This window comes from Euwallacea similis, chromosome 22 (genome assembly GCF_039881205.1).
Source record: "Euwallacea similis isolate ESF13 chromosome 22, ESF131.1, whole genome shotgun sequence".
NCBI lineage: Eukaryota > Metazoa > Arthropoda > Insecta > Coleoptera > Curculionidae > Euwallacea > Euwallacea similis.
The window spans coordinates 609,065-625,103 of NC_089630.1; the positions used below are offsets into that span (position 1 = coordinate 609,065).

The 16,039-nt window shown below is 40.5% G+C and overlaps 1 protein-coding gene and 1 pseudogene across 1 annotated transcript in view; one reads left to right on the forward strand and one right to left on the reverse strand.

Annotated features, from left to right (window-relative positions):
• The window catches only part of CARPA (Carbonic anhydrase-related protein A), a 66,822-nt gene that overhangs the window by 10,103 nt on the left and 40,680 nt on the right, over positions 1-16,039 (reverse strand). Inside the window, exon 6 of the mRNA XM_066401235.1 lies at positions 13,259-13,325. Coding sequence (XP_066257332.1) covers positions 13,259-13,325 — 67 coding nt within the window. The remainder of the gene's footprint in view (positions 1-13,258; positions 13,326-16,039) is intronic.
• LOC136416348 (U6 spliceosomal RNA) lies at positions 9,593-9,692 on the forward strand (annotated as a pseudogene).

Consider the following 16,039-nt stretch of genomic DNA (forward strand, 5'->3'; position numbering starts at 1 on the left):
GTTAACCACCTCAAAAGAAGCCGAGCGGACCAAAAACATTCTAATAAAAGTTGTACATCATTTTTTAAAGAATTTTCAGTAAACGGTGATTATTAAAGTTACAGCAGCTCTCGGGAGTTGGCACGTTGTTTCTAAAAATAAAGTCTCTAAATAATTTACAAGATCGCCTATCTCGTTGGTCTGTATCATGTTCTTCCTAAGGCCCTATGAATAAAAATTGAGCGGCGCCAGATCGGGTGACCGCGGAGGCCATGGAAAAGAACCGACTACACGACTAATCCATTGATTTCCTTGTATTTATTATTAATAATAATTACATGTTTTTACGAGCACACACAAAAATAACGGATATACGGGACACGGGATTATTTATAAACGTTTGATTGACATATGATTAGTTCACGTTTCCTCTCAAGGTAAATTAGTGTCACCTTCAGAACCCTACTAATTCGTAAGCCTGGAAATAATTTTTTACCGGTGAAATTTAGGTATTTCTGAGCTTTACGTGGCGATTCGTTCGTCTAAAACATTTAGCTTCCATTCCTCCCTTTCCAAGTGGAGGCAGAAGTAAATATACGAGCATTTCTATGCATAATACCGTTCGTGCGACATAATAACCGAAGCAGGCTAATAATGTACGTGCAAGTATCATTCCGTTTCAAAAGGCAACGTGCGTGATTCCCCGGCATCAAGGCCTCCATCTTGCGATGGAATGGTGTCGTTGTTTTTCATTACATTGTCGCCCGTTCTACATTTTAATGGTTATTTTTGTTGTTTCATCGATCGGTTTTCAGTAGAGAGATTTTCATTTATGCCTCTTTACTTTCCACTCTTTCATAGGAAAAAAAACCATTGTGTAAAATAAACACCACTAACGTTTGCGTTATCGTTAACTGGGTCCATCCAAAAAGGCACTCGTGCGAATGATGAAAAACAGCATCCGGCGAGTTGGAGTCATCGTGTTGTTTATTTGGGGCCTAAGAGCGTCGCTATCTGCGCTGCGATGTTGTGATTTACTGCCAGATAGAGACGTGGCGTCGGCGGCGTCGGATAACGGCAGCAGCCTCGATTTATGGACTCGCGACGCTTAAATATGAACCGCGTTTTAATTATTTAATCCACCGAGTTTTAGATGTTGCTCCACATTCCGGCCGACTCCTAATAGAGAGGCACCTCAATTCGGGGCTGCTTGGGGTTAGTTGGCGATTGAAAAGGTCACACCCGAAACGAGTTCTCTTGATATTTTTGGTCAATTAGTCCCGGCTTTATTTCCATAATCCGGAATCACCTTCGAATAGGCGCTGATTTAACGAAAATTAGTTTGGTTCGCTTCCAATTTTCCCGAAACGTATAATTCCATTGATTTACCGAGTTGGCCAACTTCGGCATTTGCATTTGTATAGATAGCGGGCGGGTTAACAATGCCGCAAGTTAAATGAATTGTCATCGTGTTATATATTATTAATTACGGTCGGTTATCGGATCGTGCGAAAAGGGAGAACGGTCGGGGTAAACGACTATCGAGGTCGGTTTTACTTGTTAGATGATTGTTAACAATGGCGGAATATAAGCCGGCGTTAAATCGGGATTTCGGTTTGCACAGCTTCGACGCCGATGGTAAATAATACGCCGATTTTGGGGATGTGCCGTTTTACGTATCGTTTGTTTTCGAAAACAATTTTCCATTAGGCTAGATGTAACGGTTTCCAAATTGGTTTAGCTGTTTATTTCGTTATAACTTGCCCGTCGAGGATTTTCTTTCGAGAGAATTACCGCGTCGTTTATCATTTTACGCACAAACGGATCGAAGCTGTTTGTTTAACTCTTAGTTTCCATGGGGGGAACGATGGCTTTACGGCCAGCGGCGTTTGTTTTATTTTTACGGCCCGCCGCTAACGGCAACAGATCGTTAAGTTCCGCTAGCGCCCGTTGCTCTCGGTAGCGGCCGCAAAGGTACGGCGGGCTCTCGGCAACGGGCCGTCACTCGCCTCGCGAAAGGCTCGATAATGTTTCAAGTCCGTATAAAACTCGCCTCCCTCGTTGCTTTATACGGGGTTCTCCGTATTAGACTATGCACTTTAAAAGTCGACCAAAAACTTCCCAATCAAAGCAAAAAAGGGGTCCGGAACGCTTTAGCACCTTTTGTATTTTTACGAAAAGAAAAAAAACAACCACATTTTTGGCATCCCTGGGACATTATCTAACAAAATAGATATGGATCTTTTTCATTTTTTTCGTTTTTTTTTCAATTTTTAACTGTCTTACGGGATCGAGGAGTGACAAGGGGTGCTGGGTGGGGTATAGTCCGAAATTAGGAATATGCACCTATTTATATTTGGCAAATTAGAGGATCCTCTTCCCGACCTTTGACACAGATCAAGGAATAATATCTGCTTTATGAGCTTAATATCGCTACCGCTCTAAAACTAATAACCTTATCTTACCTTGCCTTACCACCCCGATCTCTCCCTGCCGCTTACCTTGATTTACCCTAGCTTATTTTTTAAAAATATCTAGTGTTTTAAAAAATTTTGCCATTTGCAAATAAAATACCTTTTTACCCCTATAATTTTTAATCTAAAAAAATAAGTAAATCTTAGAAATAAATGAAATTAGAAAGTACTAACCTGAACTGACCTTAAGTTACATAACTAGACTTACTTAAGTGATTTATGAAATATAAAAACTCCGTATCTTTTTTTTTGTTTTTTTTTCTGTTTACTAAGTTTGTTTATTTAATACAACTAGGTACCAATAGATAACAGTATAGTTTTTAAACTTTGAAATATGTTAATAATGAATTAACAAGAAAACAAAAAGTCCATCCTTATTTTGTTAGATAATGCTTTTACAAGAGTAAACATGTAATTTTTTCATAAATGTAAGAGGTAACGTCACCAAAACACATTTTATTTACCCCACCCAGCACCCCTTGTCACTCTCAGATCCCGTAAGACAGTTAAAAATTGAAAAAAAAAATGATAAAGATCCATATCTATTTCGTTAGATAATGTCCCAGGGATGCCAAAAATGTGGTTGTTTTTTTCTTTTCGTAAAAATGCGAAAGGTATTAAAGCGTAACATCACCCAACAAAAAATCTTTTATTGACCTGACATACAGGGATTTGTTATTAATTTAGCTGACTACTCAATTTTGAAAAATCATATTTTCTGAATGCCCTCCATCAACCTCGATACAATTTTGAATTGAAGTTCAGAATTTCGTATCGTTCACTGAAGCAAATCTCAATCTATCCTTGCAGTTCCATCTCGCGTCCGCTCTTTTAGCTCCGGAAATATTGCTGCACCGCACCAAACAACGACTCTTGGATTGTGGAGATTTTTCGGTAAACAGTTCGCAAGAATTTTCACACCAATGACGAATAAGCAGGGATGAAAAAAAAACAAAAAAATCGTTTTTGAAAGTCGTCCAGCAATCATTATGGAGGTGAAAGGGCGGGTTGGAAACGGAGCTGCAAGGATAGATTAAGATTTGCTTCACTGGGCGATGCGAAATTCTGAACTTAACATTCAAAATTACGTTAAAGTTAATAGACGGCATTTAGAAGACATGATCTTTAAAAATTGAAGTCATATAAATTAATAATATGTCCCGTGGAATTAGCTATATCGGGTGATTCAAGAAGGCGGCTCGCCCTTATAACTTTTCTGTTTTTAAATTTAGAAAACTTAACTTTGGAAACTATATGAGAATAGAGCCGATTGATTGACGTTAATGACGTTTATCTAGCACTTCCGGTTTAACCGGAAATGACCTCAACTTTCGATTTTTGAATGTAATGCCCTATAAATTTATCTTATAAATGGGAAAAATTGTTTTTCGTTATTTAAATGGCTTATACAAGAAAAAGTACTCAATAAAATGACAAATTAGTATTTTTCCCCATAATTCTGACCTAAAATTGTGCCTAATATGTATATCTCAGTGACGTAGTTCGACGTGAAAAAAACACAAATTAACTTTTTTTTAATGGCATATTTTTAGACTAAAAATGGCCTCTAGATTCCAAAAAAATTATACATGTGAGATTCATAAGTCAGATAGCTTTAACCCTTTTGTGTATAGTATGTAGAAAGTTCTCTATTTTTACGACAAAGTCGAGGCACGATCAAAAAATCTCTGAGTTGTACATAGTGATAGTGTTAATATTGTTAACTAAGTTGGTCCTGTTAGAACTAAGATGAAAGAGCTGTGAAGGGGTTGATGTGCCCTTATAGGACGCCTATGTATGTCGCAACCTAGTTAGAAGTGTTCTCGTTAATTAAGAGGGTTTTGCAATCGTTATCTTCATGTGATTTTGATAATTTGACGTCTAACCACCCTTTGTCGGTACTTGTGGGAAAGGATAGCCGCCTTTTGTCGGCGTTGATGAGAAGTGCGGCCGCGCTTTGTCGGCATCTATGAGAAAGTACCGACAAAGTGTCATCAGTACCACGGTAACGTCGCAGGTAGTGTCATAAATCAATAATTGCTCTCTACTCAGGGTACGACACTGTTTTATTACCCTTAGATTTTTTCTAAATCTAAGGGTAGAGCACCCCGAATCTAAAGGGTCCTCTTTCTTTCGAGTGGCTCATCTGAACCTATTATCCGCGAGCAGAAATCTAAATAGTGTATCCGTTAATATTAATAAATTATATAAAACCCTAGACAACGTTAGAAAAACCTACATACATTTAAAAATCGATAGTTGAGGTCAAACCGGAAGTGCTAGATAAACGTCATTAATGTCAATCAATCGGCTCTATTCCCACATAGCTTCCCTCCGAATTTCAACTTTCTAAGTTTAAAGAGAAAAAAGTTTTAAGGACGCCTTCTTGGATCACCCAGTACATTATTATAGTCCAATAAAAAGCTTTTATACTTTGATTAGAAAGTTTTTATTCGCCTTTCGAAGTGCTTAGTCCAATATGGGGAACCCTGTAGAATGAGTCATTCCTTCCCTAACGCCACCCCGAGTATGGCTGCATTAAGGTGGCAGTGGAAAAAACTCGTCTCGTACCTCACCTTTCTCCATTCATTCCGTTTTTATTTAAAAATCGATCCCTCTTCAAGGCATGGAACGGGTCATTCTGTTCCTCGTGGTAACTGCAAGCCTGACCTGCTCGAGGCTCATGTCCCTCCCCGTTCCATAGAGGGAACGTTCGGCTTCTGTTTCAAACTACCGTCTCTCTCGGCCTCAGGGAGATTCGTTCCGTTCCGAATTCGAGCTCAAGCCCCTCTTCGCCGTCGAGATGGAATTTTCTCATACGTATTTCAATCACGAGTCATCCTCACTGCACCTAGAGGAGGATCGTTTTAAATTTGAGTGGAATTCTCGTCTGTCGGCCTCTGATTCATAAGAATGTTGCGCCATTCCTGGGACGTATGTTTTGGAACAGGCCAGAAAACGGCAAGAGCAATTCAAGAGGCAACGCCAGTAATTAATAGGAAATTATAGGCGTGATACGATCCCATCGGTCACGCCACGTTTACATACGACCACATTTGTTATAGCATTCGCAAGAAATCTCGAGTATATTATTTATTACACGGCATTTAGTTGAAGCATCGCGTGCGAGTATGGCGGCACTTTTACCCTAATGAAAGGGGCTGCTTGTTTTCGTACGACCAGCCCTGTTTCCCTGCTTAAATCAAATCGGGCGAGATTTATATTTGAGGTGTCGAGGTTCGTTATTTAGAGGAGGTCGGAGTGGTTTATGAGACGATTCGAATGCCGAGACCAAATCCCTTTTTTTTTCGGAGGGGAGTCCGCTCTAAACATTTGACAAAAGCTCTGCATTAGCGTTTTGCGGTGGTACACTTCCATCGGAGCACTAACGCTTTGTCAAAGGAATAAATAGCATCACGTCATCCTTTACAAATGATGGTGTTCGTTCGGGATCCGACCTTCTTAAAAATGATGGCCATTATCTGGCAGATGGATCGCGAGCAATCTGACTAATGCAAAACTCGGAGTTTCCCATATACTGCCGAGCCAGTGAATATATTTTAAAAATATGTTTATAAGATCGTGATTTATTTTCTCGCCATGTTTCCGCCGCTCGGGAACGCTCCACGTATTCGGTTTTTCAAATGGATGATCGCGATTTTGTGTCTTTTAAATAAATTGAAAATTATTATGATTATTTTCGGTCGTTCGGGCGCGGCGGGCGCTCCAGCACGGCCGAGCACGCGACACGTTCCAGTTTGATCAATTTCATTAAAAATCTCTGACGGATTTCCGCATTTTACGTCCGAAGCAAAACGTCAAATAAAGAAACATATCCGACGTCTCGCTATTTACTGAACAATATTTCTGGTCAGACTAAGGGCTCTTAAGCCGATTGTAGGGAGAAAATCCGCTTACATTCTTTACGACGATTTTATGTTTTTCATCGTTTCTTCGCATCCCACTCCAAATTGCATAAACAGATTTAATCTCGGAAATCTCAATGTGGCATTTTCCTGTTCAGTGAGTTTAGAGAAAATGTTTCATTGTCACAACAGCGAGAGATCGTTCCGCACCTGAGCAGAACTCGCGTCCCTCGTTGCTGTATAAAATTAGCCGCGTTTTTATTTTTAACTCGTGTCACTCATCCTGGACGGCGGAAAGACTCTTTACAAGTCTTTTTGCGGTTTGAGTGGGGCCAGGCTCGTATCTCTCCTTGTTCCAATGAGGGAGTCATCCTGTTTCTGTCTAAAACTCGCGTCCCTCATAGCTCCACAAAGGTGTTCATTCATGTTCTAATTAAAAACTGTTCGTTCTCATTTTATTGTAGGAGCACTTGAATGGATATTTAAATTCCGAGTCATGCCGAGGGGTTACTACGGCTGTTCAGATCTCGCCCCCTCGTGGGATTAGGTGTAACTCGTGTCCCTCGTGGGTTTAGATGTAACTCGTGTCCCTCGCGGGATTAAGTGTAACTCGCGTCCCTCGTGGGATTAGGTATAACTCGTGTCCCTCGTGGGATTAGGTATAACTCGTGTCCCTCGTATTTAGGTGTACATAATATTTTTTATGACGATTTTATGTTTTTCACCGTTTTTCCACATTCCGCCTTAAGGTACATAAACAGATTTAATCTCGGAGACCTGAATATGGTGTTTTCCTTTTCGATGGGTTTCAAGAAAATGTTTCTTTAGCACCAAGCAGAAGCGATATTATCGACCTTGTCTGCATAATCAACGTGAAAACAGCCACTAAAGAGGATTGATGCTTTTGCGCTTCCACGCTCTTAATATGAGATATTATCAAACAAACGGTTAATAGGCTGAAACAATCGAATCCAAAGTGGGGGTTCATGTAAGCGTGGCATTTCTGTTAGTTTAACAGATTCCGCAATAAATCTCCACAGTCGAGCATAGATCGGATCACACTAGGAATTGGATGGAATAGATTTCCACTTCAGGTTGGTTTGGATGCATGAGCCGAAACAAAACCATTGGAAACACGAGACTGCTAACCACGTCAGGAAAGCTGCATGAAAGTGCAATAATAGGCAAAAACGTTAAATTTGCCGGCATATTTAAAACCATTCATCAATGATTTATACAAGAGAAACGGAGGAAGGGCACGAATTTTCAACGGCGAGAAAATAATAATCGAAACCTTAAAGAGTACTTTCCCCTTTTTGAAGTTTCCCTCGAAATTTCCAAAGGGGGGAAGGTACCTTCCATAGGCCATTAACTTTAGTTGTTGGCCGAAAGGGGAAAAGAACAATTGGCGGAAGGAAAAATGACGTTATAAGAGACGCGAGGCAAACCGCATAATGGAGTTAATCAGACAGAAAACCACAGCAATCAACATATGAATGTGGGAGAGCCCCATGGAAAATGAACATTTTAATTCTAAAACTGGTTGAAAGCCTCGTAGAAAATAGAATAGGCAAATCCGCAAAATCAATGAAGAGAGCTGGAGAAAACCCCGAATCTCTCCATCGCAGCTTCATACTGTTCCTGAGATATTTGGCTGATTTTGTAAAATTGCCGGGGGACCTGGGCAATTGCCAGAAAAGCACGATTCAAACTTAAGCTCTTGATGCGCTCTGCAAGTACGCGCAAGCGGGGCTGGAACACCTCTTTCAGGTTCTGGGATGCGGCATCTCTTCGCCGCACGTATTCGCAATCTTCAAAGTGCTCCGAGTCGCGTCTTCAGTGCCTCTGGACTGCAAATAGCGTGCCTTGCCGAATGATTCGTCTCAAATCGGCCATGAATGAAAAATGCCCTTTTCCCTAACAAAAACGGTCCCGGCCCTTAATTGAAGTGGTCACTTAGCTTCGAGTTAATTACAGCTTACGTTAACCAACAAAAGGTATAGTACGTAAGCTTACGCTAAATATTATGATGCATTGCCGTGCTGAATATGCTTTGACATCGATATTCCCCGGAGTGTTTGGTTCAATTTGTAATGTCATGCCGAGGCCCTTTGTATGCATAGGTGGACTGAATTGGCTCAGGTCAATAGTCTCTCCGCGATAGATGTATTTTGATTAATTAATACGATCACATCGGGCGTCCTCAGGGCCTCAAGAGGTGGGTCAAATTTTGTGGAAAAACTACCCCATTGTTGGGTCTATTAACACGAGCCTTCGCAAGCAGCTGGCTAAATTGAAACCGCGGCAACTTGACAATACAACCGTCTAATCTCCAAGGATTAACACCTGCTCACGTAGTGTGTATTTGGTTGATTAAACATAACGGTGCATTGCGGGCTCATGTGAGTTCTCGTAGTTGCTCTCTTGAGCACACTAAATGATATAATGCATTACACTAACAGCGGGACAATAAACTTTGCTTGTGTTGCTGAAACTCTCCACCGCCTGAAGAGTATTATTTGCTGTCTAGGCTCAACGAATTAAAATTTCAAGTACTTAATCGCAGGGAGAGAAATAATTGCGGGCGAGAAAAGGGGCTTTGTGCGCGTAGATAAAGGCTGAGGTCGTGCAGGGGCGGGGGGGCCTGTTGCTGTTTAATTTCTGGAAAATTCCTGCAGGATTTTACGGTCCCGAGTGGGATAAGGGAAAAAAAGGAACTGAAGTCGATATTAGTTCGATTCAAAAAAATAATATTCATGAGTTCGATTGCATGTGGGACTCGTAGCAGCTACACGGTTAAAATAATAAACGTTTTTAATCGTCAGTGACACCTCCCCTGGGCATGGAAGGCTCTCACCGAGAAAAAGAACTGATGGTCGCAGAGCAATGCTTAATAACGCGTGTGTTTTACGCATAGATGCTCTTGAGCGTTCAAAGGAGGGCCGTGACGCGGGTCATCCTCACTCTATCCCTAGAGGCAGCCCAGGTCTTGTTAAGAATTCCACTAATCGATCTCCTCTTGGAGAAGTGCTGTCAGCGTTCTTCTTCGGGTCACGAAGGGGTCCACAGTACATAACGGACACTTTTGGTTATAGAGATTTATGAAAAATTCAAAAACATGGCTCTTTTTTATTAAATTTAGAAACTGCCTAGATGAGGAAAAATTGAATTTTCCCAAAAAATTTCCCCAAATATTTTCCACGAAATAAAGTGTTTTATGAGACCGTGGAGTGAAAAGGGGTGCTAGGTGGGGTAAGGTAAGGTAGGTGGGGCAACCAAAACGTGGTTTTGGAAAATTGGAAAGATACAGAGAAGATTAGCATGGCCCCTGCATAAAGATAACACGTAAAATCGCGAAGGTTAAGTTAGGTGGTAATACTGTCTGTGGTAATCTGCATTCATCCCACCTTATCCCGTTGTATTATCTTGTGCAAGGTCGCCTGGCGCGAAAGACAAGTGGAGCCCATTAGGACTACAAGATTAAACCCCTCTTAACCATCGAAACCACATCATTCTTCTTCAAAATTTTCTGTGAGCAGTTACAAGCTTGATTATCATAAATTAGTTCTTTAGTGCAAAACTAGTTTTTTTAATGTAATACGAACGTCGGATTATAGAAGTTTGCAGATCTATTAACCCGCAAAACTTCGTTAATGCAAAGCAGGAATTTGTTGACAGGTTCCATTTTGGTCAGGAGCAAAATAATGCCCATTTCGAGCGTTTTATTTAATTAATTTCCTATCAACAAACTTGTTTTTTTATTGTATGCACTCTGAAACCGGATTTTGATTGCATTTTTACATGCATTTTTTTATAGCGCTTTTTTTCAAAAATGTATCGATCGATTTTAAATCGCGTTACATCATGAAATGTAGTTATGAAATACCTCTAATTTGAGTCCGTGTTTCATTTTTAAAAAATCGGTCATTTTGCCTTATCGTAAGCAACATTCCCAAGATAAACAAACGTCCAAATATATTATTTTTATCCTATTTAATGCCGGTTTTGAATTTTTTAAAAGTAACTTATTGAAAAGTTATCAGGGGGGGGGGGGGACAATTTAGAGCCGCGCGGCATCCAGCTCAGCGATCACGGCAACTTCAAAAGCTACACACATAGATCGGGAAGACGGGCCCGGATTGCGGAAACTGTGGGGTCGCCGATAACACAGAGCGCTGTGTTTTCCCATGCCCGCTTCTCCAAAGTCAAAGGGACATCCTAATCGAATGTGCAGACAACCTGGCTTCAACATCCCTCATCAACAGGATGTTGGAATGCAAAACGAAGTGGGGCCGCTGTGGCAATGCCATTTCTGCGATGGTCAAAGAAAATGAACGTATGGGGCGTGCTACACAAGAGAGACAACAATCTCGAACCTATACAGAGAGAGGAATGTGTCGCACCACGGGGATGACACAAAAAAGATGACCACAATAAGTAAACTAGACCAGAACATCGCTAAATTTCTAAGCCTCTTCGATACTAACGCTTTATTCCCCGGGGACAGTTCCAGATCGGTGAAAGCTGCTGGAACAGAAACCTGAGGTTTATAGTGGGTAGGCGCCCCAGGGGGATCCCACACTATCCGGTCGCGAGAACGTCAGATGGGTGTGCCTTTAGGAGATTTTCCTCGAGAGAAAAAAAACGAACTTGTTTTACAACGTCGTCAGAAAAAATCGTTGTCTACGCCGCTGGACTGAATGTGAGCCACTGTACGTTGTTTGGTAAATATGGCTCGATCATCATGTGCAGCTTGGGCCAAGGACCTTCGATATGACGCGCAAATGATTCATATTTGTTTACATTGAGGCCACGCACAAAACTGCAGTTTGTTTGCGAAACGTTACGATTTAACGCGATCAACATTTTTAGGGTGGTACCCACGGTACCACGAGGTGTGCGTCACACTTCCTTGAAGCTGCGCAAACCATCCACTGTCGCCTTCGCCAAAATATTCCCACGCGAAGAGGCCGCACGCAAAACTGAACTTATCTGCGAAATAAGACGATTTAGGTACAGCAACACGATGCATCGTTTCAAAGGAAATTTACGGCCTTTCGGCGCATTTGCTAACACACTGGGCGTTCCATAAAAAGCCCACTTTAAGCAGGTTTACTGTCTAATCATAAAATCATTAATTTCGAGCCTCCCCATACAGGGCAAACGAGGCAAAATAGCATTAAAGAAGGAATTTGATGCGCCTAAAATAACCAATAGGGCCTAGCGAAATGTGAACAAAAACAATCAGAGTGAGATTAACGGAATATCATCAACGTTGTTAGTCTAATGGAGTTTCCATTAAACTACAGTTATGCTCGACGGTTGACGGGAAACATTCCGTCACATATTGAATTGCGCTGATGTATCCACGTGCGGAGCAGGCAAGCGGATCACAATACAAAATTTCATAGTTACTAAATTACTCCTAACAGCGCCGCTAATCTGATTATGCAAGATTATTTAGAAAAAAAGCTCGCTGCGTAAGCAGATAAAGACGAAAAAGCCCACAAAGCAGCCGAAAGAGGAACGAGAGCAAAGCGGCTTTGCCCAAAACAATCGGCTTATGACTATGACACCTTCGGCATCCACCAGTAAGGAATTTATGGTGTATTAGATGCAACAAGAAAGAGCAATGTCGATTTTTGTAATTATCGCGCCTGTTCAGGTTGAGTCACCATAAACCTTAACAGTTTTCATAGAAAGGCAATTTATGACACGACAAGGGTTTTTCGGCCAGAACTCGTCTAGACGATTAATTTGAGTCATAAAAAAATTTCTTGCGCTGTTTATCGGTCCAATGGATTCATATGGGTCCTGTATTGACCGCTGATACCTCAGTTGTAGTCCTGGGAAAGGCGCTTTTTGTGGAAGTAATTAGGAAGACAGCAAGGGAGGACGAACTAATCAAAATTAATAAATAACAGAGAATTTGAGTGGAAGTTCACCCCATCAGAGATCGCAATGATGAGCCTCGGATTTGGATCATCCTGTACAGTATCATTCGGTGGACAATGGTATGTTGCCGTCAAAACCCGATCTAACTAGGAAAAACTGGTATTAACCATCAGCCTCGGACAATTCTAGAATTTCCTAAGAAGGATAGTTGAAACCAGTTTTAACTTAAGAAGCGTTAGTTACTACTAGTTTTTACGGAACATGCTTTGTTAAAACTCGTTTCCACTAAAAAAAATGTTACTGTCAAAACCCGATTCAGTAAACACCCGATCTAACTAGGAAAAACTAGTATTATCTATCAGTCTTAGAGAATTCTAGATTCTTCGAGCCAAAACTACAGTATCCTTAGAAGGTTAGTTCAGGTTAGTGCCGGAATTTCCCTAGCTAAAAACGTCCCTAACCGGAAGATAATGGACGCAAGAATTGAGTCATTGTCAAGCATATTACCAAGAATGGCGGTCTACAGAGGCGTGCCATAAAGGCACATTAAATAATATGTTTAATAGTTACACAAAAATTCATGAGACACTTTTGTGCATGTTCCGAAAATTCCAAATAATCTACCAGTTAAAATTAGTTTTAACTAGATAAAACCGTTATAAAGTGAATATTCACTTTTAACTAAGGTTTTCAGTTAAATCTAGTTTTGACTAGGAAATTCTAGAATTGTCCGAGGCTGATGGTTAATACCAGTTTTTCCTAGTTAGATCGGGTTTTGACTGAAATCGGGCTTTGACGGTAACATATACATATACGTGTATGCATTCTTGATCAAAGGCTTAATCGTGTTAATATTAATATTACTTAATATGCAGGAAAATGCCGCTTCGAGATTAATAAAAACCCCGTATGGTTCCGGGTGTACGGGGAGAAATTAATTTTTTTTTAATTAACTTAAAATTAATGAAATTAAATACTGAGGGTATTAATTTGTTTTTCTCCTCTCGGGCATTAAAGTTTCCTAGAAGGGACGAAAACACTTACCTTTATACATCACCCTTTTAAATACGCTCGTGATCAGTCTCAGCTCCCCGTCTGGCGTGTCCCCAATCTGGAATCGTGACAAGAATACATTCGTTACTTTATTTCCTGGCGAGTGAAAAATTCATGGCAAATGTTTCGCATTCTCAAATTCTATAATTTAATGATAATGTAAATATATCGATCAGCGAAGTTAATACCAGAGCAAACAATACAGGTGTAGGAGAACAAAGCAACCCCTTCCAAAGCCGTTTTAGATTTACTACTCTACCGAGTAGTAGTTTAATCCGCCCAAATTCTCTTGCTCTCTGGCGTTAAACACTGTTTTCGCCTCGTTCTAATTGCTAATCCTGTTTTAATTTTAATCGTCTAACTTAGGGCGGATTTGTCTCTACCTAGAATCTCGACGGGTTATGGATTACAATGCGCATTATACGTGAGAGCGGGTAATAATTGAATATTTTCAGTACAGGAAGTCTACATTTTTACTACCCCAATGCACGAATTTGGCCTATCCAAACATCCCCCCATGATGTCGTTTAGCCGCGCTGTGAATACATTATCATCTGTATTCAGGTAACAGCTGATAATATCTAGTTTTATGTTTATGAGAGGGTATAATGCAGTGCAAAATGGGCAAAGTGGATGGGAAGTTTTAATGTCGTATAGTTTGCATTACGGACATTACTTTCGGTGGATGGAAGCTAATTAATTTCGATCACATCATGTCCGTAGTGAGATTTCTTGAGAGATCATGATTGCTCGGGGCTCGAAACGAGTGTTATTAAGTAAAAACTGAGTAGAGACTTAGCGAAATTGAAATTAACCCCGAGTGGTAAAATCTGGAATTCGGAACATTCGCCTTTTTCAATGCTTTAGACCAAAAACAGAATTCCTGTAGTCTGCATTCTGTGAAGAAAACCGCTTTAGAATTCTGGAAGGGAAATCCGTTAATCAAAAAGAACTTTGTGGAAATTCAGCAAAAAGTCGAATGGCGCATTCGCTTCAATTTTTGAGCCAATCGGACGTCGGGAAGATTCAGCTTCTCGGAGAGGCCCGACTGTAGCTTTTAGAGGCTGAATGGTACCTTCAAATATTCCAAAAATGGGCAAGAACCTTAAGATTTAACCTTTTTGCACATAACACTTTATTATGCTGAGCGGAACACATAGCTGCGCAGCACACGGACGATTGGAGATGTGCTGTAATCTTTGTATCAAATTACTGAGAAAAGAGCCTTGAAGAAATTTCGGTCTATCGAAACCCTTTTATCGAAATTGCGAGGAAAGTCCTTAAAACGTCCCTGATTTGCTTTCCCCTGATGGGGATTCCTGGAAACCTCATTCGCAGGTCTTGGAAATGCAGTGGAAACACCTACTTGAATTCGATAATTATGGGTTCTATAGTTCTTGCAGCTTGCCTTGGCAACCCTCTGGGAAATTCGGATAGTTCAGAAATCGCTCGAAAATATTTCCTTTCATAATGACCAATTCAGCCATTCCAAGCACACGTATGAATCATTGATTGTACGTTTTTGAAATAAATCTTCCCATCGGAAAATATCGCTCCATATTTGTCCACATTAACCGGGTTTCACGGCATCGTAGGTCCGAACCAGTGGCCATCGTCCACTGGCAACATATATCCAGAGCATATATCCAGGGATTTGTCGGATCGAAGTGCATCTGGTATGCATTTTTAGCCTCCCATGAAAATCCTTTTTGCGCTTTCCTGGCAAATTACGACCCGCCGTATATTTTATGCACGTGTGCTGCTTAATTTTCGTCCCGGAATAAGTTTTAAATCTCGGGAGATGGATTTACAACTGCAGCGATTATGAATAAAAAACGGACTTAATTTCTTAATTAACTTGGGCTCGATGGGCCCGGCCAAGGCCAATTTGCTAATTACACTTTTACAACGTTGTTGTGGCGAAACTTAATTACGAGAAAATATCTCCGGAAAATCAGTTTTTATTAGGCGGACTTGAAGCGAAATTAATTTTCGTTGGGCACACACACTCGCAAACAAGATAGAAGTGTTGCCCATCCCCATGCCGTGACTAAGCCAAACTAAAACTTGTATCTGATTTTCCTGCATGTGGCCTATTTCAGGATTTTAATTAGACGGAGGTCAGGGACGGACTTCGATTGACTTCAAATTTTCCGGAAATATGATCAGTAAGGTTGAAGCAGATTTGCCCCTTACTCTCAGATAAAATTAACTGTATACAACATTCTCTCTTTGCTAAGGGCGCGGACGACAACCCTTATTGATGTTTCGATAAAAGATGTTACCGTTGCAATACTATTTAAAAAGTAAGCATTAAATAAAAGTAAGCACGTGTATTTTCCTTAACAGAAACCGATGGGTAGCTTCTTGTCCAGGTTGAGACCATATTTTCAATTTTTCAAATACGGCCCTGTTGGAGCTGGGCCAGACCTTTCACTTTTTAAGTACGGACCTGATATTTTTGTTCGCATTTCGGAAGGTTTTTAGTCCCTTATTCAACGATGTACCGCGATCGCATGTTTCAACGTTTCGTTTGAAGGAAGGCTCATCAGGCGTTTTTATGCCATAACAACACAGTCACCAAAACGTCAAGAAAGATTTTCATCCGAGCCCTTAACGAAGAATGCATAGAATTCTCGATCAATTTTAACTCAGAATAGTGTGCAGTTTCAACTCTACCACTAACCAGAACTGTCATTACCAAACAGAATAAAAGAAAAAAATAAAATTTTTCAATATAACCTATTTGCATGAATATTTGCAATTTGTTTT